At 54.0% G+C, this 26,886-nt stretch overlaps 1 protein-coding gene across 1 annotated transcript; it reads right to left on the bottom strand.

Annotated features, from left to right (window-relative positions):
- Positions 1–1,008: 1,008 nt before the first annotated feature.
- MTCH1 (mitochondrial carrier 1) lies at positions 1,009–19,535 on the bottom strand. Its single transcript, XM_032409910.1, has 12 exons — positions 19,200–19,535; positions 15,237–15,321; positions 11,133–11,239; positions 10,542–10,619; positions 10,099–10,156; positions 9,700–9,751; positions 7,926–7,985; positions 5,674–5,818; positions 3,509–3,556; positions 3,254–3,321; positions 2,886–2,961; positions 1,009–1,829 (listed from the first exon to the last, which is right to left on the bottom strand). The coding sequence occupies exons 1-12, from the start codon at positions 19,518–19,520 to the stop codon at positions 1,758–1,760; spliced, it is 1,170 nt and encodes a 389-aa protein (XP_032265801.1). The 5' UTR covers positions 19,521–19,535; the 3' UTR covers positions 1,009–1,757.
- Between the last annotated feature and the right edge of the window lie 7,351 nt (positions 19,536–26,886).

Below are 26,886 nucleotides of genomic sequence, written 5' to 3'. Positions count from 1 at the left end.
ATTTGAGGGCAGAGCAACAGGAAGAAAAGTCGCCCCCCAACAGTGCTAGGTGGGGGAACCACAGTGCGCTGGAGAAAGGTCACAGGCCGCGAGGCAGCCATGCCTCTGAGGGCCTTCCTTCTCTAAAGAAATGGTGCCAGCCAGGCCAGGCCCGCGCCCCTTCCTCACCTGCGCTCCCCTTCCCGGGCGCTCCGGCAGTCTGAAGTGAGTATGGGACCTCAGAGGCCCCAACCAGCGGCCCCTTACAGGACGCCCACACACGCACGCTCCTGCGCTCTCGGGGATCAAGGATACACAAAGTAAACTGCCCTTAAGTCAACGGCTACTAGACTGCTGGGGAAAATCGGTTCTGCCAAAGCACGCCGGGGGGCCTTCCCTGTGAGAAGCAGGACCAAAGTCACCAGACCCCCAACTCTCCGAAACCACTCCCCTAGAACAAGGGCAGAGAAACACTTGGGGAACTCAGCTGGACCCCAACTGGTACTCAGACCCCATCAGATGGAAACCCGTGGTCCCGAGGGGTTCCGTCTGTAAGTTCTGCTGGTTTTACAAACCCGGTGTTGGGAAGAAGCGAATTAAGGGAGCTCTGCCTTCTCCAGAGAAGGCAGAGCTCGGTGCTTTAGCTGGGCCCACTCTACCCCTTCCGCTGTAACCATGCGACCACTATACCAAATGACTTGGCAAAATCCGGGACTGTCATGGGCAAGCGGTGCTGAGCTGACGGGGTGCGGGTGGAACCTTTGCTGAAGCCGGGAGGGCCCCTCCAGGCGCTGCCTTCCTGTTCGTAGGCCCATGCCCTAGCCGTGGCTTCGTGAGCTGGCATCTTGACCTTGTGTAATTCACAAGATCATCCACCGGCCTCCCCCGCCGCTGGTCTACACCAAGGCCCGGCACTTGTCATCCCCAGGCTGAGCCGCCCCTGACCCCTTCTCACACAAACACGGAGGGCTGAGGAGGACCCTGCGGATAGCTGCTACGTCCATAAAAATAACACGCTCCCCACAAAACTCCAAATCACCACCAATACATTTATTTGAGGGAGACAAGGTCAGATCTTATCGGGAACTTTTAAACCGAACAGTACGAGAGACACTGGCCTGCCTAACTTCCGGGTGTTCACAACCGCGCAGGGAACCAGATCCTGCACGTAAAGCCTCACCACGAAACCCACGAGCATGTGATGAGGGAGACACATTCGGAGCAGTCACGTGATTTCGCGTTCAGAAGGTGCCGCCTTTGTGTCTGAGGAGTAGTGTTGAGGAACACGAGGGCAGCACCAGCAAGAGCTTCCTAGCACAGGCCTGCTCATGCCGGTGGCCTCGGGCGAGGGGACCATGCCCTATTTACAAAGCAGGAGAGCAGGCTCCCAGCTGAGCTGCAGGATGACGGCTGGGGCTGACTGCGGTGGGGGATGGGTGGGGGGGCGATCTGACTCCGTGAGCCTTTTCCCATCCTACCTGGGCCTCCACGAGCCATTCTCTGGCCCTTGCATAGGACAGACTCGGCAAATCTGTGAAGGAAGGCGGTTCTGCCCCAGTTCCCTAGCCCCACCCCACCTTCCCCAGGTCTAACAGGTAACCCATCCACTGGGTGCAGCCTCCCCCCGACCCGACCCCCACTGCTGGACAGACACACGGCAAATATGGAAACTGAAGCCTCGCTGGCCGGGCTGGACTCATCTGACAGGTGCCCGAGGTGATCAGGCCCCACCCGCGGTGGCGAGGCTGAGACACGGTGTTTTTTTCAGGGGATTCAGGTTACTCCAGGGCAAAGCACGATCCTGATGACACCCGGCGGAAAAGCAAGCTGGAGCCGCGGAAAAGCTGGCCCTGGATTGGAAGGAATGGGCAGGTCAGTGACTGGGGAGGCCATCCTTCCCGTCCCGCCCCAGAGCAAGGCCAGCATGAGGCAAAGGAGGGGTCAGCGGCGCAGAGACCCTAGGGTCAGGGGTGGAGGGCGTCGGCTGGCAGTCTTAGAGGGCAAGGTCAGAATATGCCCTGCGCTGAAGCACCAGGGAGCAGTTCGCTTCCCGTCACAGGGTGTCCAGTGTCGCTGGGGCTCCCCAGTAGGGAACCCCCAAAGAGGACACTCGTCGCCCTTCTGGCTTCAGAGACTTCTGGGACTCCCTAACGCCCATGGGATATGAAGCACGCAGACCTGACTGGAGCCACTGGGAAGAACGGGGTCTGCCTCTCGCCCCCCCTTGCTTCCCTCTCATCTGTCCTCTTCTCAGCCCTGAGGCCTGTCTGTGTGCTGGCTCCTCCCTAGACCACTGCCCCGCTCTACTCCGAGGGGAACCACGGCTAGGCAAAGGCAAGGATCTGCCCTGGGCCAGAGGCCTGGATCCTTGACCTCCGCGCCCAAGAGCTCCAGGCCAACAGGAGGGTGCTTGGGCCAAGAACACGAAATCCCGAGACTGGCACCCTTGCCACGTGGCCCAGCTCAAGCCTCAGGTTCTCCTGAGGGCATCGGGATGTCTTGCGGAAGGGAGGGGTCGGCCTTGGACACGGCGGCCACCGTGTTTTCAGCTGTGTTACTCAAGGACTAAGATCTTGGGCTTCACCACCTACTCCGTGGGCTCCCTCAGAGTCCTCCTTCTACGAGTCTTTTAAGAGTTGAAGAAGAAAAGGAGACTGTGTCTACTATAAAATCTGTAAGTAAATTCAGATCTAGCGACCTCACGTCCTTTCTAAAATAAAATGAAAATTTAATGAAAATGCCTTAAACCAGGAGTCTATATTCTCTTTATCCTCCCTACGACAATTGGATCCCATGACAATCTCTCATCTTTCCACTCAATATAAAGCCCACAAAACCATCTGACCTGATTGGTGTGGGGGAAGAATGGGGGGGTGGGGGACCTTCTCTGTTGGGAGCTTGCTTACCTGCACGCTCAGGTATTTCCAGCAGTGGATCCAAGACTTGAACACAGGGGAGTACGGGGGCAGCCCGGCCTGCAGCCTGCCCAGGAAGGAGAGCATGTCAGACCCACTGAACGATGGGAGATGGCTCAGCCAAGGCAAAGGCGATCTCAAAGAATGGCTTGGAGCTGCCACCACCCACATCCCGAATCACGGATGCAGCCCAGAGGGGCGCGGTGAATCCCAGAAGATGCTAGGGTACCTGGCGGTCGGGGGTGGTGAGCCTACACACAGACCAGGCGGGAGAAAGCAGAGCACTGGACAGGCTGAGCTAGACCCCCCCGGCCCCGACAGCCCTGGCAGGGTGCCTGGGGGGAGGGCTGCACACCTACCCGCAGTTGTTCACAGCCATGAGGTCACCAACCAGCAGGAAGGGGTAGGTCAGCATGCTCACTGCAATCTGAAACCCAGGGAGACCTGAGCGGCAGTGACCTCACCACCACCGGTCCCGACGGGGAGCGAGGGCATGCCGTGCCAACACCCAACACCCAGGCGTGCCTCCAGCCACCGCGAGAGCTGGCCGCCCAGGCCCCACCCAGGCCCACAGGGCCGCAGAAAGGGCAGCTAGCTGAGCCAGCGTGACTTACCCCCATCACAAATTTGGTGTAGCTCCGGATGGCCAGGGCCTGGCTGAACTGGAGACAGAAAGGAAGACTAGTTTGCTACAGATACCTCGGGCTGCCCTTCAGATAAGCACCCTTGCCCCCATGCTGCCCGGTCTGCGGGCCCCCAGCCTCACCCCGTACACTGGCCTCACACCCCCTCTGGGCTCAGGTCCCCTCACATTGCTGCGTATACTGCGTTCCCTCCTAGGGCCTGCCAGCGGCTTCTGTGGCCTTGAGCCAGAGCCAAGAGAAGCCCTGGGAGGCGGAAGTGGGGGGAGAGGCCTAACGGGACTTCCGAGACTCAGCCAGGGACGGTGAGGAGCTGCCGGCCTGTGTGCCCCACCGAGCTGTGAGTTCCAAGAGTCTGGCCCGTGTCTGCCTTGATCAGTGTCCAGGGCTTGGCACACGGTGCTCAGTAAGTGCTTGCTTAACGGGAAGACGGACACCCACCGCAACTCCCCAGACACAGAATCCTGGTCCTGCAGCCAAAGGTGAGGGGAAACTCTAAGCTTACTGCCACCCCGCTACCTTACCAAGCTCTCATCCCCCTTGGACTCCCAAGATCTGGACTCTACGTTGCCCAGAAGAGAGCCCCTCGCCAGGAAGGGGGAACTCCCTGTCCCTCAGCTTCCAGCGGCATGGCCATCCTAACAGGTGGCTACCCTGTCACCTTGGATGGAGGCTTGCCCAGCCCTCTGCGTGAATGGCAGCCTCGTCTTAGCCTTTAAGCCACACACAGAAGAGCACTTGAAAACCCCTTTCCATAAAGCTGGAAAAAGCCAATCAGCTGTGGGACACCCCACCGCCAGCGTCACAGGCTTGCTGTGCGTGCGACAGCAGCAGCTCCCCCATCCACGAGGCCCCAAGAAAGGGCAGGGCCCGGGATACGTGGGAGAGCTGGTCTCTAAGGAACCACCTGAATTTGCTTACACTGAAAGGCCAATAGGACTCACCTACCCAAGTCAAATGGCCAGACCCGATCTCCCTCTGAGCAGAGGCTCTTAGCTGGGGTGGGACATTCTTCACCACGCAGACACATGCCCAGACACAGACGGAGGCAGACTATGAGCCCCCACCCCACCCCCCGAGGTGATTCTGACAGGCAGGTCCCCGCCCCCCTATCCTCCTGGGCCTGCAATCCCACTGTTAGAATGTCTGGCTACCAGGAATCCCCTGCCCATCACTGCTCCCCAACTCATCCTGTTTCAGGCTGAACCAGTCAACCCATCAGGTCCCTAGACACCTTTCTTAAACAAGGACCTTTTAGAAGGACCAACGCCTCCTCGTGCCTGACCCAGCCTGCTGAGGTCTGTGCAGACCACTGCTAACAAAAATAGTGGGGTGCGCCTGCATTGGACCCTTGCCAGGCGACCTAAAAAGCCTCAAGGCGGGGGAAGCGCCCTCGGCCCAATACAGGGGAAGACCTAGTCCTAGCCCTGTTGATTCCTAGCCCAGTCCCTCGGGAGAGCCTTCGATCTCTGGGTCTCAACTTCTTTACCAGTAAAATTACACCTACACCGTTCCCTTCACAATTGGGGTGCTGTTGGGATCAAATGTCATAATGTTCACATAAGGGTTCTAAAAAGCTTAAAACATTAAGCAAAAGTAAAAGGGTTATTAGCTAGTCTGTGTCCTGGTTTCCTGATTCATCGTTGGGTCATTGCCTCGGATAAGCTGGGGTCTGTTTTATTTCTGAAGCTGCCCGAGGACGGGCATTCCATGAACTCCTCCAGGTCTGGTTACGGATCTTGAATCTCCTCTCTCTTGAGCCCACTCTCCCCAGAGGCAAAGCTAACCCCAGGACAAAAGGTCCTTTAAGGGGGTGCTGGGTGGCTCAGTCAGCTAAGCCTCCGACTCTTGACTTCAGCTCAGGCCATGATCTCAGTGTCCTGGGAACTGAGCCCCGTGTCGGGCTCCAAGCTCAGCAGGGAGTCTGCTTGGGACTCTTTCTCCCTCTGCCCCTCCCCCAGCTCATGCTCTCTAAAATAAATAAATCTTAAAAAAAGGGGGGTCCTCTTAGACCACTCCCCAGAGACCCTCTCTAGCCCTCAGGGCCTGGTGCTAAGGATCCCAGGGTCCTGAGTCTGCCCCAGACCCTGCATAGCAGCAGTACACGGAAAGATTGACAAGTCCTTGTTCCAACCAACCTGGGAACCTGGATTCTGGTCGTTTCCCAGCCCCCCTGGGGTGTCACTCACGCTGTCATCCACCAGGTAGGCATTGATGAAGTGGGCCAGCAGGTTACAGCCCCACAAGAAAACCACATCTCCCAGGAGGTGAGGGATTAAGCCGCTAAAAAACAAGGTGAGCAAAGATGAGCAGGGGGAGGGAGGGGACCATTTCTTGGGGGCTCCATGCCCAGGAAGGAGGCAGGGATGTTCCAAGCTCAAAACGTCAGCATATCCAAGGTACAGCCTCAGGACAAAAGCCTGCGAGGGGCCACGTGGACCTGCAGCTATCCACACCAGGAAGGCCGTGTCCTCTTCTCCGTGGGGGGTTGTCACAGGCCACATCTGATGCCACAAATTAGTTTCTGGTTTCACAAGTGGTTTTCAAACCAGACGCCAGACCTCAAAACGTGAATGTCGCTAAATCTGGGATTTTCACATGCAGATTATGAAACAGGGTCTACACAGTTACAGTTTTCTCCTGGCCTCTTCACCTGATCCACTCTCACAAAACACTTCGCTTGACGCATCTGTCGTCTTCATCCTTAGAATGTTCCACTGAAGACATTCCATACAAGCTTTTGCAAGGAAGGCTGACTGTTAAAGTGATGGCCTTCAGAAGAAACAGCCCTCCACACTGCTATGGAAGGTCCCGAAAATACAGGCAAAAAGCCAGCCTGAGATCAGTGGGTCCCATGTGCTACTGGTGTTTCTTTTAATGTGTTTATTTGCTTGTTTAGATATGGAGCGACTTAGAAAACTCTCCAGGAGAAGAGTGGCTATCTCTTGGGAGGGGTGGCAGAGATTTCTGAAATCTGTGAAACTCTTATTTGAAAATACCTGAAGAGCTCAAAAGAATATATGCAACCCATCTAGGTGATAAGGGATATGAAGAAATTGAAACTTCACGAATGCAATCTCCAATCTTGATGCGTCCACCTGTGCTCAGATTAACCCCTCACACACACTCTGGTGCCCTCTCGGTGTTGTAACCCATACAGGTGTCACCCAGGCCGCAAATATGTGACGAACAGAACCCGACGGGTAGGCATGTGCTGTGTCAGAATCTCTTCACACCCGGGAAGAGGACTCTACACAATGAGCATGAAAACTGCGAGATGTGGTGACTCGTCATTTTATGGTCTGAAGTACCCGTCACACGAGCAAATACTTATCCCTGTATATTTATACATATGTGTATGTACGCATATATATGCATGAATACATTGAGTGTGAGTTCGTGTGTGTGTGCGTGTATTAATCAAGGTTTGGAATCCCGGCACTCCCGACACGGAGGACCGGTCAGTGCCTCGCTGCGGGGGGCTGACCCCTGCACTGCAGGATCCTTAGCAGCCCCCCTGGCCTCTCCCCACTAGCTGCCAACCGTGACAACCAAAAGATGTCTCCAGACATTTCGAGTGTTCCCTGGGGGCAAAAATCCCCTCCCGGTGAGAACCATCTAGTAGATATGTCCATACACACACGTGCACCTACATGGTCATTTCTTGGTTAAGTGAGATCCTAAATAAACACCCCTGACCAACTACAAAACCACAGGGAATGAACAGAGAACGCCATTATCCAGTATGTAATGTACCTATCAGCGTGTCTGTCACTGCCCAGACCTTAACAAGGCAAAAACAACAGCAAGCTGTCGGGAGTGGCTTTGGGGTCTGCTTGTATCCGGACGCAGTCTTTTCAGTATAAGCTTTCTGTGTTCCAGGTGACGTAAGGTGGGTGGGAGACACCCAGGAGGGCAGGGGTCTGTGAGTCTCGGGAGGTGATGGGCCCCTGCCACGGACCGCTCTGCACAAACACAGGCCCAGCAGAACGGTGTCTTGACCTTTTAGGAGAAGCCAGAGATCCAGATTGTTCTGTGCAACACCCGCCATGTTAAACAGAGTGCCCTGGCTTAGGAAGATCAGCCCACTCCCAACCCCAGGGCCAAGGGAGTGTCAGGCGAAGGGGCCAGTCAGGCCGTCTCCCCCATGTGCTGAACAAATGGGACCATGTCTGTGTGAGCCGTGATCTGCAAAGGGCCGAGCAGCTTTGGTCCCGGTCATCCGCGGCTCACACGTGCCACGGAGCTCCACGGAGCCGGATGCAGCTACGTGGGAGGGGCAGACCCCGGGGTTAGTGTGAGCCCGCAGCTACGGCCTGAGAGGTCGAGAACGTGTCTGTTAGTAGAGCTGTGCCACGTGGCCAGCTACGGGGTATAGAAACTCACGTACACAAAGAATCCCAGCAGCCCCTCCTCTTTGAAAATCTTCCCAATGGAGCTCAGCACACCACTGTGAAGAGGGAAGACAGGGAAATGAGGTCCCCCGGTCACCTTGGAGAAGCCCAGCCCCCGGTGTGGAGGAGAGCCCACCATCCTTGCTCTGAGCCGTCTAGTCCTGGCGGGGATGGGGAGGGGATATTCTCCGTTACCAGGGAGAACCCAAGTACAGAAGATGAGAGAGGGCGCCTGGTGGCTCAGTTGGTTAAGCAACTGCCTTCGGCTCAGGTCATGATCCTGGAGTCCCTGGATCGAGTCCCGCATCGGGCTCCCTGCTCGGCAGGGAGTCTGCTTCTCCCTCTGACCCTCCCCCCGTCTCATGTGCTCTCTCTCTCATTCTCTCTCTCTCATAAATAAATAAAATCTTAAAAAAAAAAAAAAAAAAAAGATGAGAGAGCTCTTATTTGGGGGTGAGGGGTGTTTACACAGTTCATGGAGACAGGAAACCCACTCACCCCCAGGACAGAAGCCCAGCAGTTCCCTACTGCTGCTTTCTGGGGATCTGGAATTTGGGCATTAGCCTTCCAGTGTGGGCTACTCCAAAGACAACAGGGCTCTCTCCTGCCTGGCCCTAGTGCTTCTCTCTGGAGTAACCTTCCAGCAGAGTAGCCTGCATGCCCGACAGCGGGAGAGCAGGAGGGGTGGTAGTGGGGGGGGAACCCACCTGCCCAGAGGGCAGAGAAGGAAAACGGAGCCCTGCAGGAGACCCTGGCACCAGACAGCCCGATGCAGCCTGGGCAAAAGCACCCGGCCCTCCCCAGCAGCTCAGAGATCAAAGGACAGGCTGGTGCCTTAGGTATGAAATGCAAAGGAGGCTCAAGAGCAATCTCTGGGACTTGTGGCTCGTGATGCCAAGTGGCCCGTCCTACATGGAGTTCCTCCAAAGCCTAGGTGGCAGAGGAAACCTAAAAGAAAGATGGAGACGGTGGGAGCCAAAGCCCTGGCTAGCGCCGCTCCTAAGGCACCCAGCCCTGCCAGGCCCCACAGCCCTTCTTCTTTAACAGTGGCGTGGCCCACTGGGGCTCTGAGCCAGATCATCCCCTCCCGGTCCTGTCGACCAACATCACGTTTCAGTTTAGGAGAATGGGCCAACTTCCCATTAGTGAACCCAAAATGAGGCCATGGCACTGGAGCTCCCTGGGGCAGTGGTCCCACAGGACAGCTGCAGAAAATGGAAGCCAGGAACTGAGTCTTAGGAAGGGTCCCAGAGACTGTCCTCCTGCCACATGCCGCCTGCTGTCCTGCACTGAGCTTCGTAGGGGCAGGGAGGGCGTAACTGCCACGGGGGAGGGTTGTAGCCCCACAGCTATGTCCCCACAGCTCCCAGCTCAGGGCCGGGCACGGCAGAGGCTGGGGAAGTATGTGGTGAACAACCGAGGGGACAGGCCCACACCCGCAGAGGGGACAGCCTCGTAACAGAAAATGGAACGAGCTAAATGGTTAGGGCATAACTAGGGGGTCCAGGATGGAACCCTAGCTCAGTCCCAAGGGGCACAATCCGAGCCAACTCTGCTCTCACTCACCCCCACGGCAGGGCCGCCGGGATCAGCCAGGGCAGCCCTGGATGGGCGACGGAGAGGAGCAAATGCCCCTGCCATGTTCCTCGGACACTAGCACATCAGAACGAGGGCAGAAGAGGGACAGCACCTGACCCCAGCGTGGCCTGTCCTGGCAGACTCTTGAGTGGTGACAGGGCCACTCCTGCCAGTTCTGGAAGAATTACCCACCTGTACTTGGCCTCCCGTCCCACAAATTGGACCATGCAGCGCATTGAGATGACTGAGGAAAAAGAAACACACAAGGGTGACACGGTGGCCAAAGCCCTTGGCAACCCAGCGGTGGGGTCCCCACTGCCGTGGAAACCGCACGTGGCCTGTGTCAGCGCAGGAGGGGGAGGAGGGCCTCAGGGATTCTCTGTCACACCCCGTGACCACGGCATCCTGTTTCTTCTGCCTGGGAAGGGCCCCGGTTCCCTCCAGACAGGACTCCCCACCAACTTCTCCTCAGCGCAGTTCCAGCGGAGGACCCCCACCCGACTATACTTCCCGGTGATCTAGCACCGCCCGGCTTCGGTCCGCGAGGGGTTACCCCACAGCTGAGAAGCCGTGTCCAGTGGGGTGGCTCACCATGCAGGGGGTGGGCCAGCATGCGGGACACACACTGCATCATCATCTCGTAGGAGGTCTGGAAGAGAGCAGAGGGTGGGGACTCGGCCTGCCCTCTCTCGGGACTGGCACTCAAGGGGAACCACAAGCTCTTACAGGGGAAAAACTGGGATCCCACAGCCCCCAGAGGGGTCAGTCGACCTGGGATCACCCCACTTGTCAGCCACCCCCCCATCCCCTCCACCCAGGAGTGCTGCTGAGTCTTGCACTAGGCCCCACAATGGCCGAGAGGCTTTGTGGTATTCCTTACAGCGTCCTTACAGGACTCCTTCCGTGTCCCACCCTAGCCACGCACACACGAGGAGCCAAACCTGTGTCTCTTCAATGGCCCGGCCGACTCGGCCGTGAGAAATAATCAGACTCCCCTCCCAGGGCCTCTCCCTCTCCCAACTCCAGATACCCACCTCCTTCACTACTTTCCTCAGAGAAGTCTTCATGTCATCCTTGTTGGAAACCTGTTCGATCTCATCCGGAGGGAAAACCTGAGGTACAAAAAACAAAGGAGTGAGGCACCTGGCTGGCTCTGTCCTACGGCATGCGACTCTCGACCTCAGGGTTTTGAGTTCGAGCTCGAGCCCATACTGGCGTCAAGCTTAATTAAAAAAACAAAAGCAAAAAACAAAAAAGGGCCAAAAGCAAAGTACAGCTATGCCTCTTAAATGTCACACTGAAGGGACAGGGACGGCAGGAACCAGCTCCTACTATTTTCCCTATAGCTGGGTCCACCTCGGTAACCTCAGGCCTGGAGCTCGGGGGTTGGCGGGGAGCCCCTGCCTGCCTGGTGTCACAGTTGTGGGCAAGCGGGAGGACTATGGGGCAGGACCGTTCCCAATCAAGGAGATGCGGTGTGCGGCCACCAGGGTTTAGAGCCCGGCTACGGTGCGAGGTGTAGCCGGGGAAAGGAGAAATGGACCAGCGCCCACGGCTGTCTCTGGGGCTGGCAGGGAGCTTGGGGGAACTTCAGAGAACGGCTCCTGGCTTCGCCCCAGGCTCACCTTCTTCATACTGCCCCGAGTCACCGTGGAGAGGGCGTTGGACATCAGTCGGGGGCTCAGGCCTCGGAAGAGCCCTATCTTCCCATCCACCTGCACGATGTACTTGGCTATAAGAAAGCAGAGGTGGCCGTGTCACGCCCGGCCCAGACATACCCATCCCGGGTCACACTCACTCCCAGACCAGATGCGGCCTGTCCCTCAGTCACGGAAGGGGCGGCTATCTATCCAAAACCCCAGAAGCGATCGGGTCCCAACGCCAAAGTCTTCTCTAGCCCATTTCTTTGTGTAAAACCTTCAAAATGTATTTTCGACCAACAAATTCACGAATTTTAACTTTGCAGAAATATTTGGCAAGCTCAGCTACAGTTTTTCAACTCAGCAACTTCAGTGCTACAACCCCGAAACCAATTCTGCCGCTTATAAAAAATGCTTTTCTTGGGGCGCCTGGCTGGCTCGGTCAGAGGAGCATTCAACGCTTGATCTTGGGGTTGTGTGTTCCAGCCCCACGTTGGAAAAATAATTTTTTAAAAAATGTTTTCCTTGGGGGCAAGAAAAAAAGGAAAAAGGAAGAGAGTGCTCACAGGCAACGATAAAGTTTGGAACCTAAGGGAGGAAAAAAGGGAAAAAGGAAGAAAGGCTCAAGGGCATCCCCTAAGCACACCACGGAGAGGGCCACCCTCATACTGTCACTGTGCTGCACCCAGGCTCCCACCTGGTACCCATTAGCATTTATGAATCACAGCAGGGGGTGGGGGTTGGGAGGGGGCGACATAACTAGTGGAGAAGTAACCAAAACGGGCACCGGTGAACTATTCTAGAGAAAAAACATAAGCAGCCAGGGAAGCTAGACCCTACCTGAATGAGTGTTTTTTTCTTTCTTTTTCTTTTCAAGATTTCTTTCTTTCTTGGAGAGAAAGAGAAAGAGAGAGAGTGCGCGCCAGCATTCTAACATGTGTGCATGTGAGCAGGAGGGGGGCAGAGAAGGAGGGAGAGAGAGAATCTCAAGTGGACTCCACACTCCGCGCAGAGCCTGAAGTGGGGCTCCATCTCATGGCCCTGAGACCAGGACCTGAGCCAAAATCAAGAGTCTGAGGCTCAACTGACTGAGCCACCCAGGTGCCCCAGTATTTTTTCATTAGGGCCTCTAAAAGGATACTTCTCTTAATGTTTCATTATTTTTTTAAAAGATTTTTATTTATTTTTTTATTTGAGAGAGCGAGAGAGAGACAGAGCGCTTGCACGTGGGGGGATCGGGAGCAGAAGAAGAGGGACAAGCACACTCTATGCCGAGCACGGAGCCCAGTGTGGGGCTGGATCCTAGACCCTGAGATCAGGACCTGAGCCAAAACCAAAAGTCGGAAGCTTAACCAACTGAGCCACCCAGGCACCCCTGAAGATTTTATTAAGTACCCACTACACCCAATGTGGGGCTCGAACTTAGAACCCCAAGATCAAGAGTCACATGCTTTACCAACTGAGCCAGCCAGGTGCTCAAATGAAACCTTTTAACCTATGTTCAAGAAGGTGATGTGTTCTCATGAGAGAGACGGACTCTGAAAAACAAACTGAGGGTTCTAGAGGGGAGGGGGGTGGGAGGATGGGTTAGCCTGGCAACGGGTACTAAAGAGGGCACGTTCTGCATGGAGCACTGGGCGTTATATGCAAACAATGAATCATGGAACACTACATCAAAAACTAACGATGTAATGTATGGTGATTAACGTAACATAGTAATAAAAAAAAAGAAGCTGATGTGTTCTTATAAACCCGCATAACTAGAAGCTAGCAGAACTTTCTCTCGGCCCCTGAGCGCCCCTTCCAGACCCGACTTCAGCTCCTTAGCACCACCCAGTGGCAGGAACCAGCAAAAGAGCCTTTCTCTCCAAAGCAACCTGTCTGCCAACCCAGCAAATTCAATGTCACTGCTGGAACAGGCTCGCCTTGGGGCCCGAGAGCACCTGTTCCCTGCATATTTGGCTTTCTGAGATGGGGGTGGGGCTGGAAAGAGAGGAATAGGAGGGGACCGGACACTGGATGCCGTGGCAGGGTGCCCCGCTTCACAGAGTGAACAGGCAGGAGGAAGGTTTATTTTGGGGGAGGGGGGCTCCAGGCAACAAAGAGATGCAGGCGGGGTAAAGCCTCAGTGCGAACGCCGCTGAGTCACTTAGCCTCTTTCTACCCGATTTGCCCACCAGTAAAAAAAAGGAGTAAGCACCCCTATTTCTCCTCATCTCAGAGGTGATTTATGAATAAGTGAGAGCAGAGAAAGGTATGCAAAAATCCCTACGGGGGCCTCTGTGGGCCCAAAGGGTCCCACAGCCAGCCAGGGGCTCTGTCATTCCATGGTTTCTCTGCAGTCCCTGCAAAACTCTCTGTTACACCAAAGAATGTCACGACAGCTGTGGCACTTTTCATCATGACCTGGAGAGGAGTGGATGTTGTCTAGACAGGAGACAGACAGCTGAGTCCCCTCGCTCACGCCCAACAGCCATCTGTTTATAATATCTGGACTGAAACAACATTTATATACACGGGGTGAGCAGGAGCACCTCAGAACTCGGCTCATCTTTGCAAGAAGCAAGATGTGGGTCAAGACCCCTCTACCCTGAGTTCTTTTGGGAAGGACTGTGTGACACGAGGAGAGAGTCCGGCTTCTAACCTGGGGCCCCTCACGTGGCTAGAGCACGCAGAGAAGCCACAAGGGAGGGGCTGACAGCCCGCCACCCCAGCTTCACCTTTATACACTGGCTTCCCTGTTCAATGGTCTGGGTGCCTGCCTACCTCTGTGACCTCCCCCTCCCCTTCACGGACTTTTTCTAAATAAAACCAAATACAAACACATTTCCCCACAAAATGACATGTTTGGCCTGGCCCCGGGCTACTCAACATCATGGTGGCAAAAATGGAAGAGAAACACAACGTCAGATTCTGCCAAGAGTGTGTGGAATTAAAAAAAAAAAAAGAAAAAAAGGTGACAGGAGGCAAAGCCCCAGGTTATTTGGCAGATTTTCAGAGAGTATTTTGGACTGACCAAACAGGTATGAAGAGAAGAAGTGGGGGCGCCTGGGTGGCTCAGTCGTTAAGCGTCTGCTTTTGGCTCAGGTCATGATCCCAGGGTCCTGGGATCGAGCCCCACATTGGGCTCCCTGCTCGGCGGGAAGCCTGCTTCTCCCTCTCCAACTCCCCCTGCTTGTGTTCCCTCTCTCGCTGTCTCTCTCTGTCAAATAAATAAATAAAATCTTTAAAAAAAAAAAAAGAAAGAGAAGAAGTGGACGAAGCCTGAGGGGGATCAGCCCAGCTGTGAACGTGGACAGCAAGGGTACATTTGGAGAAGTCCAGGGAGGGTGGGCACTGGGAGAGAGACAGCGATGGTGGACTGGAACGGCCTGAGCCAGCCGGGGGCCTGGGGACGAGCAGTAAGACACAGCCAGGTCGGCTCAGGTGGCATGGGGCGAGCTCCCCCGGGGCAGTGGGCTTCTGGGGAGAGACCTCCATCCAGCAGACCACGGCAGGGGCTGCGGGGTGCTTGCACGAACGGCCTGGGTGAAGAAGCTGCCACGACTTCGCCGACCAGGAGCGCAGGGCAGTGAGGCGGTCTGCCGAGCCCGAGCGGCGGGTCAGGGCAGGCCGGAGGTAGAGCACGACGCCCCGGGGGCTGGCTGCTCGTGCCCAGTGTGGGGAGATGCTCAGTGGGGCCCACCGCCTGGGGAACACAGGGGAAAGAGGAGGAAGGAGAGGAACCCAGGAAGCCGCCAGGTTAACAGGAAAGCAGAAAAACTGGCAACAGGGCCGGACTGCTCGAAAAGCACAGGGAAACCTCCTCGGACCCCCACTTCCAGGCACAACTTGGGGCGGCAGAGATGACAGGGGCCGGTGTCCGGGAGACCGCAGGCGGCAGAGCTGGACCAAAGCCATCTTGTCCACCTGCTCCCACCCCAGCAACCTGCTGCTTCTGGTGACACTTCGATCCCCTCCTCCTGGCCGGCACGACACAGGTGCCACGCTGCCCTGCCCTGTGTGTTCCCCGGGGCCAGCTGGGCCTGCTCCCCGGATGACGCTTCTTTTTTGTCCATGGGGGCCTTCCTGCCTGGGAAGCAGACTCACCATAGGTGAAGAAGCTCGGCAGATAGAGGACCTTCCTCCCCAGCACATTGGTCCCAATGGTGGGGGGCATCGGCTCATGACCCACCTTCAGAATCAACAAATACAAAAGGAAGGTCAGATTCTACTGCTGATCCAGCTCACGGCTGCTCATGCCCCCAGGCCTTTGCCTCTTCGGCCCACAAATTCCAACGCTGCTCCTGCTGGGTGTTTTCCTTGGAAAAACATACCAGAAATGTCATCGGCAGTCTAGAACCACCAGCATCATGCAAGCTCCCAACCAATGGAAACGTCTAGTCCCAGATCCGACCCCTACCACAATCCAAGTCACCCTGTCCCCCAACATTCTCACCTTCAAATTCCAGACATTTCCAGTGCGGGAAACCACCCCCCCCTTTTATGTACTTCGAACCCTGCACTCACCTCAGAATAAATCTCAGGTAATTCCCATCTCTGGGCTAAAATTTCAGTCCACTCTCAATCCCAAATGTGCCAACACCCAAACACATCACACCCACATCTCAGTCCCGAACTTCAGACAGCTCGGCTCCAAGTAACCCACCCCAGAGTGCACCCTACACTCAAGTTCCTTACTGCACCCACTGCAGAGGCCGACAAATCTGTCCCTCTCGCTCCCAGGCAGCGCAAACCAGTTGCTCCTCAAACAATTCCTCATCTGTGTTCTAATCTTGATCACTTCGTATCCCTGTGACAGAATGACCCCCTCGTTTCTGTAGGGCTATTGTAATTCTTGCTGTGTAGACGCTCGTTATAATTATAGTATCCGTTAAACTCATGGGGGAGGAGAGAAGACACAGCCACCCACACCCCTTTGGGGGGGGGGGTCTCTCCTGAGGGGTGAGGCCATTTATTATGCTGCCAACTGATGAGGAGAGAGACTCTGCTGCCAGCCAGGAGGCAAGGTATCTCCTAAGTGGGGTGCGAGAAGTCCCCTTCCCGGGCAGGGGGCCAGGACACAAGCCCTGTCCCTCAAAGGAAGCCAGCCAAGCCCCTGGACCAGAGCAGCTCCTTTGGGATGTAGCAGGGAGCAGAAATGGCAGGGCTGGGAAGCTCTGCCTTAACAACTGGACTAGGTATGCTTCTGGCGTTTTCCTGGTCCAATTTCTTCTCTTCTTCGCCTTAGTCAAGTGTTTTTGAAAGCTCTGGTTGTCTCTTGTGGATGTGATGAGCTACACGACTGATCACTGACTGTCAATGAAGAAACCCCCTCCATGACGGCCACCTTCTATTAAAAAAAAAAAAAAATTCTAGCCCAGGGGAGTTGAGGGAAAGGGATGAGCCAGCTGACCCAAGCTGTTAGCCCTTCCCCTCTAGACCTTTCCCTTTCTCGGATAAATGCTCGAAGGTTCTGACTTAAGTTTTAATTTCTCACTTCTATAGGCGGTATTCTCTTTACAGCCTCAACTCCAAGTCTGAGCTACTACTGTTCTGTTGCTGTCTCACTCAGTCTAGTCACAATTTGGGAGTCCTAGCCATTCCACCCGCACCTCTAAATCTGCTGTGTCCCTTCACCCCAGAGTCCCCAAATCTGTTGAGTCTATTTTTTTTAACTTCCACCTGGGGTTATAAAAGGCACACATCTCAGCCCCATCCCCCTCATCCTCAAGTTTCCCTGATTTGTGCCCAAGTCACATGCACCTTATTTCACCCCCAAATCTGTTGTTAACCCAGTCCCCCCACAGCCAGAGCTGCGGCCCTGCATCCGACACTGGCAGAGCCAGTTCACCACCCTCAAATCTCCAACTCCTGAAACTTGACTCGGACGAACCCCAATCGGAGGCCCCACATTCTTGTTCATTTGGTCTAGCCAACCCCCAAATCTGCCACTCCAATCCTGCCACCTGCCCCCCCAAACTGGGAGCTGCCTTTTTGCAAACTATGGCTGATACCCAAGCTGTACACATTAAGATTTCACCCTAAAACACGTTACACTCAGCACCAGTTGGGTTCAGATCAGACAGACTACCTCTGTCACCCGGACTGGGCTCACTCATCCTTACCTACCCAGTTCTTTTCACCCTTTGGTCTCCATCATGCCCAATTCCCTCTTCAAATCACTCGTATTTCAATTCTCTTCTCAAACCTGTACACCAAATCCACCATGAAGCCGCTTCTCACTTTGTTCACATGAAACGCCCCCCTGCTCCCACCAATTCCTTATGTACTCCAGCATCCTCTACCCCACAGACCCTCCTATCTGCCACCCTAAAAACCCAGGCCCTGACCCAATCTCACTCCGTCAGATGAAAAACTCAGCTCCTGATACCCTTACTTCTCAGGTAACATCAGTTCCAAAGCGCCCACCTTCTCTCCCAAACCTGTAATCTCTACTGCTAAAAATACAATCCTAATTCCCTAAGTAAAGCAGCCCTTGCTCCCAAATCACAACCAAATGCCAGTCTCAATCTTCCCCCACCAGCCGTTTCCAAATCTCAGTCACCATTAGATGCTAGTCAGGCATCCTCATGTCCCCGACTGAATCTCTTCATTCCTTGTCATATTCCCAGTCACACCTAAAAATCTACTGCCCCATTCCTCAGACCCCAGATTTCAACTGCTCCCATGCCAACTTTATCTCCCACTCTCTCGGTCCAGTTATAAAGACAGTAAATCTGGCGTCCATTCGCTTCAATTCAAACCTTAAATCTTGGTTGGCCTCCGTGTCAATTTTCACCCCCCATCCTCCCCCCAAACTGGAAAATTCTAGGCGAAATCTTCAGTTATCAGTCCAGGCTGGAACCACCCCCATCTAAACAGTGCCCTTCTCAGTCTCATCCACCTAATTCTGCCAAATGCACTCCTTCTACCTGGCCTCCTTCCAGCTCAGTGTCTCCCTTTCTCAAGCAGCCCACTTCATCTGCAAGGCCTTGCTGGCCACCACCATATGCCAAGTGCCCCTGCATGGCTCCATTCCAGAGTCACCCCTACCTTGGCCTCAGTTTCTGCCAGCCTCTACCTATCCCGCCACTGTATGTCCCAACTGCCCCTTCTGCCCAATTCCAACACTCCATAACCCATCCCCCGCCCCCATACAAGGACTACGAGTCCCATCTCCCGACCCCAACTATGACTTTCATTTTCTTTTCCAAATGCGTCATCCCTTTCCCCCTAAAAGTCTCCTCCTTCTCGGTCCCCTCTCCAGACAAATCGCCATCACACCTCTCCCCCACTGCGTCGCCCTATCTGTTCCCCTCCCTCAAAACGCGTCACCCTGCCACCTCCTCCCATCAAATCTGTCGTCGCCATCAAATCTAGAGCCCCCTTCTCCTGCAAACGCATAGCTCTCCCCTGCTAAATCCTTTGCCTTCGCCCTCTCCCACCAAATTCCCTCACCATTAAATCCACCGTCTCCTTCCCACCCCCACTCCCCCCGAGTCTGATGCCCTTTCTTCTCTCCTAAATATTTGGCCCTGGCCTCCAGTCCTTTGTCCCCTCAAACAGCTTTAAATCCATCTCTATCAAATCCAGAGCTCTTGCTACCCCCCCCCCCACCCGCGTTTAAATATGTGCTCTTCATCTAAATACTCCGCCTTGGCCCCCAATCCTCCTCCCCGCCCATTCGCCAAAACTTCCCCGCCCCTCCCCCATTCTGTTACTTCTTTACTCGCCCTAAAATGCTGCCCCTTCCCTCCTATTCCAAGTTCATCGCCTTCATCCTCCAAACCCCTCTCTCCATTCCTTCGACCCCTTCCCTGCACCCACCAAATTCCTTGTTCCTTCCATCCTCTCCCAAATCTGTCGCTTCTACCCCTTCCCCCCCTTTCCTTCACCCCCAAGCCCCTCAACGCTTCCTTTCTCCCCGACTCCTTCAGCCCACCAAACCTGCCGTCCTCGCCCCTATCCCCAAATCCGTCGCCACAGACTCCCCGCCCCCATCCTCCTCCAGATCTCGGCCTGTCACCTTCACATCAGCCCCCACCTCCCTGCGGCGCCCTGGCCCCCGACCTGGATAAGCAGCTTCACGTAGAGCAGCGGGTGGCTGAGCGCCGTCACGCCCGCGCCCAGCGCCACGAAAAGAGCCTCGGTGGTCGGGGCGTTGTCCCCGGAGCCCAGGCCCCCGGACCCGCCGTCCATCCTGCGGGCGGAGGGCTGTGCCGCAGGCCGAGGGTGGCGCGGGTGTGCACGGTGCGCGGGCGGCGGATCGCGAGCCCGAGCCTCGACCCCCGCCGCCGCTCCGCCGCGAGCTCCCGCTCCCGCTCCGGCTCCCGCCATCCCCGCGGCACCGCCGCGAGCCCAGGGCGCCACTTCCGGGTCCGAAGCCCCCATGGCGCCGGGCGGCGAGGTCACTCCCCGTCACGTGACGGGAGGGCGCCCCGCCCCTAGCAGGCGTCAGGGGGCGGGGCCGGGCCGCACCACTCGCGGCTGCGGGGGAGCGCGGGTGTGTGGCGCGGAGGGTGGTACGAGCCGGGTGCGGCCCGCGGGCCGGATTGGGGCCTGACCCAAGGCTGGGTTGCAACCCGGGCGTCAGTGGTCGCGGGCGGCCCGGGCCGGGAGTTCCGGGAGTGTGAAGGCTGCCGCCGGCCCGGGCGCTCCCCCGGGAACCCCCCCCCGAAGGCGGCGGGGGCGGGGCTCGACGGCTGTGCCAGCCAGACGCCCCCAATATGGCCTGAGGCGCTTCCAAGCCCCCCTCGCCGGCTTGGTGAGTTTTCTCCGCAGTTCTGGGCCCGCCCCTTTGCGGCCCGGAGCCCAGGCCCTGCGGCCTGCAAGGCCTCTTCCCGCAGCCGGAGCTCCTCCGCGCTGTCCAGTCGTGTCTTACGCCTTTATCCTCCCCGCTAAACCAAATCTAGGAGCCCCTTAGCGACTGTGGTCACCCTCCTTTGTAGTTGAGCCTTCGCGAACGTTCCTTAGAGCCCACGGTTAGGAAAGTGTTTTGTCCTAAAGTATTTGCGTATCTCCCTCACTACATGGTGAGGGTTTTAATCAGTCTTTAAATGGGAGGATACACAGGCACTGTGCTAGGCATCGAAAGTCTAATATTTAAATGAGCAATGATAACTGGCCCTCAAATCACGCTCACTATATGCCAGGCATGTTAAAGTGCTTTTCAACAGGTTAACTCAAGAATGATCCTGGAGGGGCCCCTGGGTGCCTCAGTTGGTTAAGCCTCCTACTCTTGACTCTTGATCTCCGCTGAGGTCTGAATCTCAGGGACTCTTGACTCTTGATCTGATCTCCGCTGAGGTCTGAATCTCAGGGTCGTGAGTTCCAGCCCCACTGGGTTCCGTGCTGGGTGTGGAGGCTACCTAAAAAAAAAAAAAAAAAAAGATCCTCGTAACAACCCTGCGAGGAGAAGGTATTTGTTACAGCAAGTACCCTGTCCCTGCTTGTAACCGTGCCCACCCTCACCCCCAACAACACCTGGAACAGTGCCCTGCTGGCAGAGGAGGTGCTCAATAAACGTTTATACAGAACAAATTGAGTATCCCAGAGTCTGCAAGGATACAGCAGTGGGGCACCCGCTCCCTTTGCCGGTACTTATCCTGTGTTCTTTGGGAAAAAGGGCTTTAGAATAGACGTCTACCTTCTGACCACCTGGTCCAGGTTTCCTGCAGTCTACCCTGACTCCCTCCCTTTCCCCCTAAAAAGCCCCTTCCTCCCCCATGCCACTCCTGACAATAAATACTCCATACACTGCCCACATCCAAATCCTGCCCACCTTTTTTTTTTTTTTTTTTAAAGATTTTATTTATTTGTCAGAGAGAGAGCGAGAGCAGGAACACAAGCAGGGGGAGTGGGAGAGGGAGAAGCAGGCTCCAGCTGACCAGGGAGCCCGATGTGAGGCTTGATCCCAGGACCCTGGGATCATGACCTGAGCTGAAGGCAGATGGTTAACGACTGAGCCACCCAGGCACCCCAAATCCTGCCCATCTTCCCCCTTCCCTTCCTTGGGCTCTCTAACCCAGGCTTGTTCTGGTCTCAATCACTCCAAAGCTTTCTAGTCCTTTCAAGTTACATGTTTTCCTCTTCAAACACAACCTTCATCAAACCTACCGCTAACCCCCAGGAGCACTTTAAATGACTTCCTTTTGCCTGGATTCTGATTTAGCTTTCTTAAAGAAACCTTAAAGTCAAGTTCATTCACAGCCTCAAGTAACATTGCAACAGCACACTCACTCTCCACCCAGAAGTCAGGCTTCTGGATGGGGCGTGGTAGGGGCAGGGTGGGCTGGGAGGCGAGCTTGCTTCACCTTAAACCTCCTTTTCTGGGCTTTTCCTCACCATCTTTCTCCACCTGTTTTTCCTTCTGGACTTGACTGGTGTTCACTGCTAGGCCTTTTACTCTGTCTTACTTACATGGTCACCTAACTTTTTGTGTGTATTTGTTCCTTGGAGTCTGAGGCTCCATGGAAGGCAGCTACCTTGTGTTGTGTGGTCTACAATGTAGCTGCCTTGCATTGTTTTGTATCTTCCTCCACACGGAATATGGGATTATGGGGACATACATAGAGTAAATGTTCAGTAAATTGGTTTTAAGTGATTGAACAATTTCCCTAAGCAAAGAAATTAAAGTAAAAGTAGATCAGCTAAAGCAATTATATCTCTAGGAATCTGAGCAGAAGCAAATGCAAACTGCACCATAACTGTATTTCCACAACCCAGGGCTCACAGGGACACCAGTAGGAAGGAAAAATCCTCACAGTAAAAAAACTACAAACCACTCAAAACACATCCCATCATGAAAGTGAATGGGCAAAACAGGAGGATTAATACTCCTGGGAACTTGACGTAATAAGGCAATCTGGAAGAGACTTTAAGGGGGGAAATGTATTTTCAAGTGAAGGCAAAAATAAAGACTAAGAAGTACTGGAGAAAAGGACAGTGTGAAAAAAGAACAGGAATATTTGAAAAGAAATCAAACAGATCATTTAGAAATGAGAAGTATACTTATTGAAATGACTGAATGAAAGAAAATCTTGCTCAGGATTCCCTCTGCTGAGCAACCTAGAAATAGTACTTAGAGCTATACTTAAGTACTTAATAGTACTTAGAACTATAAAGCAGTTAGCTCTGGGCTGGATTAGTGGCCCCCTGTGGTCCCATTACCATCTGCAATTACTTACCACAGTATTGTGGCTGCCTGCTTTCTTGTCTGTCTCCCTTGTTAGATTGTAAATTCCTTGAGAGCAGGACTGTCCTATTCATGCTGGCACAGTGCCTGGCACATGGTAGAAACCCACTAAATGTTTTCTAGAAAACGAATGAATAAGCAAAAATACTTTTAAAAATTGCACAAAGGGGCGCCTGGGTGGCTCAGTCGTTAAGCGTCTGCCTTCGGCTCAGGTCATGATCCCAGGGTCCTGGAATCGAGCCCCGCATCGGGCTCCCTGCTCTGCAGGAAGCCTGCTTCTCCCTCTCCCACTGCCCCTGCTTGTGTTCCCTCTCTCGCTGTCTCTGTCAAAAAATAAATAAAATCTTTAAAAAAAAAAAATTGCACAAAGTTATTATGGTAGCACCACTTACAGAATGAAAACTTTAGGAAGACCCATATTCCCCAAAGTAGGATAAACAGCAGAAAAATTAACAAGGAATAAGACTGTTGTAGACCTTGAGAATTGCCAAGTATATAAACCACCAATCCCTGGAGTCTTGTGGGGAACTATTGTTACAATGAAAAGAGAATACAAAATACTAAGTACCCATTATTGCAACTAGGTTGACATCACACTAACCAGGTTAGGAGTGCACTTGAGATGATGCTAAGGGTCGGCATGAGATTTCAGGCCTCACATGGGGAGGGGTAAGGCAGATACTGGAGAATTGGAGATATTGGAGAATTTACTCTGCTTTAAAGAAGATGGGCTCATTCTAGATGTAGGCTCCCTGTTTACTAGTTCTGGGTGAGAACATTCTGGCTGCTGTCTCTGTTCACTCTGTTCACTCTGGGTGGGGGTGGGGAACACTGGCCTTCCTTCTGTCATGGAGCCCTGGGGTTCTGTGCAAAGCAGGTTGGTTACCTTGTGGTGTAGAACTGCTTCCACCCAAGGAGTAAGGAGCCTCTCACTAGCTGGTAACCGCCCAGCAGTTCCTGTCCAAGGGGACTCTCTGAATTAGGGGAGCAGAGAAGCATGCTAAGAGAGAGCCACCCAATTCAGGAAACACCTCTTGTTCTAATTATGCCAAAAGAAGGTACATTATAACTGATCATCTCAGGAATCCTGGCATATTGTGCAGGTCACCAGGAATGTATTGGCATGGGGAATCACTAAGCCTTCTGAGAGAAACATGGGAGACAGGCTGGGCTGAAATGTGCAGGAGTGGAGGGGTGCCTGGGGGGCTTAGTCGCTGAAGCGTCTGCCTTCGGCTCAGGTCAGGATCCCAGGGTCCTGGGATCAAGCCCCACATCAGGCTCCCTGCTCCACAGGGAGCCTGCTTCTCCCTCTACCCTTACCCCCTGCTCATGATCTCTCTTTCTCACTCTCTCTCTCTCTCAGATAAATAAATAAAATCTTTAAAAAAAGAAAAAAAAAGAAAGAAATGTGCAGGTGTGGAGAGGGGAGTTAGGGCCTCTGCACCATGGGGAGATGTGGCATCTTGCTGAGCATCGTGCTCACCCTGGTGTCAAAGGATCAAATGCCTGCTTGCTTTGTGTTCTGCCCTACCATTCTCCCCTCGGTAGAGAAAGGTGCGTCTATCTGAATCTCTCATGGCCAACATCTATTTGTCCTAAGAGATGGGGAGAAGTTTCTTCTGCTGCAATCCATAAAAGTCAAACATGAATGGGCCCTTGTCCAGAGCTTTGGGTGAATCTGGGGATTAAGATGGTATCATTCAGGGGCGCCTGGGTGGCTCAGTCAGTTAAGTGGCTGCCTTCAGCTCAGGTCATGATCCCAGGGTCCTGTTGGCTCCCTGCTCAGCAGGGAGTCTGCTTCTCCCTCTCCCTCTGTCCCTCCTCCCTGGAGCTCATGCTCTCTCTCGCTCTCACTCTCTCTCTCTCAAATAAATAAAATCTTTAAAAAGAGAGAGAGAGAGAGAGAGAGATGGTATCATTCAATGGGAGACTATCCAGCCCTGCAAAGGAAAGAGCTATTGATACCAGGCAAAGGCACAGATGAGCCTCAAAAACATTATTCTGAGTGAAATAATCCAGACACGAAAGAACACCTGCTGTATGGTTCCATTTATATAACGTTCTTAAACAGGCAAAATTAATCGGCGGAGATAAAAATCAGAACAGTGGCTGCCTATGGGGAAGGAACGGCTGGAAAGAGGCATGAGGAACTTTCTGGGGGGTAGAGACGCGTTCATCTTCATTGGGGTGGTGATTACACACGTGGATGCCCTTGGGAAATCTCACCAAGCTGTACTCTTAAAACCTGGGCATTTTATTGTATGACCATGATTCCTTGAGGAAAAACTATTTCAGGACTAAGATTCTTGTTTCCTCTTAGCGGGTATCTAGGGGAAGATGCTGTCAAAATGTCAACTGTACACATTCATGTGAGTCCTTACGTCACTAGAAAAACAACACGACTCCCTTCTCTCCTGCTTCCCTACCAGCCCTTGGCAGAGTCTGAATCTTTGTATGTAGTAGCATGCTGGTCCGTTCGATAACGGGTCCTCTAGGAAGAAAAAAATTCCGATTTGTAGCACTTGCCAATTCACGAGGTGGAAGTACTCTCACCGTGACTGATTTCAGGCTGCTAATGTGACACGTCCCTGGGCGGGGAGTTGGGAAGAGATAGGCACGACTGACTTGCTCAAGCCAGTGGGAACGGGCTCCAGCTTTCTTGTGAAGCTTCAGGGGAGTCCTGACAGAGCTGAGCGAGCAGCTGTTAAGCATTGTGTGGTTCGGGAACCAGCAATTTCCTACTATCCTGAATGTGAAGGGTGGTGGACGCTGCCCCAAAGCGATCGTGTGAAATCCTGACCATCGTAACGGGGTCAGCCTTGTGAGATACAGCAGGGTAGCGACTTTATCACGGGGATTAGCAACATGTTGGCAGCATCAGGATTTTTAAGTGAAAGGATGGGGTTGTTTCATTTAAAATTCCCCAATTTAGGGGCGCCTGGGTGGCTCAGTCGTTAAGCGTCTGCCTTCCGCTCAGGTCATGATTACAGGTCCTGGGATCGAGCCCCGCATCGGGCTCCCTGCTCAGTGGGGAGCCTGCTTCTCCCTCTCCCACTCCCCCTGCTTGTGTTCCCTCTCTCGCTGTGTCTCTCTGTCAAATAAATAAATAAAACCTTTTAAAACACACACACACACACACACACACAAATAAATAAAAAATACAATGTTTTAAGAAAGCCGTACTGGTAACTCCAGTGTGCACCTTTTTTTTCAGGAAGCACTATTTAGGGTGTCTTACCCTTGGACTAGGGGAAAAGTCATGGGCAGTGGCCAGTGTTCTTCCCTTCTCAGGTTGTAACTCCCATTCCTGCCTGTAATAAAGGGGCAGGGCAGTGAAGGAGGTGTGGCTTACCCCAACCCTACTGCTGGGGATGGAGTGGAAGAGGCGTCTTGTCCAGAAGACTGGGCCTGGGGTTCCAGCAGGGACCAGAGGCAGAATGAGCTTTGGCTCACAGGGCAGGCAGCTGGATGCCCTGGAGCTTCTGCCCTGTGAGAGCTCAAGAGGGACAGAAAGTAAAAATTCCTCTTGATTCTTTCAACCAATATTTATTGAGTACCTACTATGTGGCCAGGCATCGTTATAGATGCTGGCGATATAGCAGTAAGCAAAATAGACAAAAACGCCTGCCTTCCTGCACTGACATTCTAGTGAGGGAGACAGACACTACACATAACCCAAAAATCAGTATATGAGAAAGTGAGAAGCGAGGAAAATAAAGCAGGGAAGGGGGACTGGGAATGTGTGATGGGGTTACAATCTGGGGAGTATGTGGGAAAGAGGAAAGGCCTTGGTGAGAAGATGACATTAAAGCAGAGATTTGAAGGAGGTGAGGGGGTGAGCCATGCAGATATCTATCTGGCAGAAGAGAGTTCTAGGAAGGAGGAATGGCAAGTGCAAAGGCCCTGAAGTGAGCATTTGGCAGGTTGGAAGGCAGAGAGGAGGCCAAGTGCTTAAGCAGAGTGAGAAAGGGAAGAGTGGTAGAAATGAGGTCAGGGAGTAGGTAGGGCCTGCAGGCTGCTGGCTGTGGCCTTGGCTATGACTCCCAGTGAGATGTAAACTAGACATATCCCTAATGCAGACCAGTGGAAGGCAGCTTTTGAAAATAGTGGGGGAAACTAAGACTAGAGTAGTGGACATTCAGCCAGACTTTCTTTCAGATTTGCCCTGTGGGGACCTGGGGACGGTGGTGGCTCATTCACATTGGAGCACTCAGGAGAGAGCTGGGGGAGACCGAAAGCCAAACTCAGAGAGGGCAGAAGATTGAGGAAAGAGAACCCTGCACTCTCCCACGACCCCTTCCGACGTGCTCAGAATGTCCTGTTGCCAACTCAGGAGAGATCTGGGGAGGGCCTACTACGTGGCAGGCACTGTGCTCACTTCCGGGGACCCAGAGATAAATAAGCCGAGGTCCTGCCCTCTCAGGCTTTTGTAAGGACTAAGGCCTCAGGCAAGCTTTGGGCATATCCTTTGTTGTCTTTTCCCAAGTTCCTAGGACAGGGGCTGTCTGTTGGAAAGGAGGAAGGGAGAAAGCTGGTAGGAAGAAAGGAAGGAATCGTGCCGCT

This window comes from Phoca vitulina, unplaced genomic scaffold (assembly GCF_004348235.1).
Source record: "Phoca vitulina isolate PV1807 unplaced genomic scaffold, GSC_HSeal_1.0 scaffold11, whole genome shotgun sequence".
Lineage (NCBI taxonomy): Eukaryota > Metazoa > Chordata > Mammalia > Carnivora > Phocidae > Phoca > Phoca vitulina.
The sequence above is the reverse complement of the archived record's forward strand: the minus strand, read 5'-3'. Positions and strand labels throughout refer to the sequence as shown.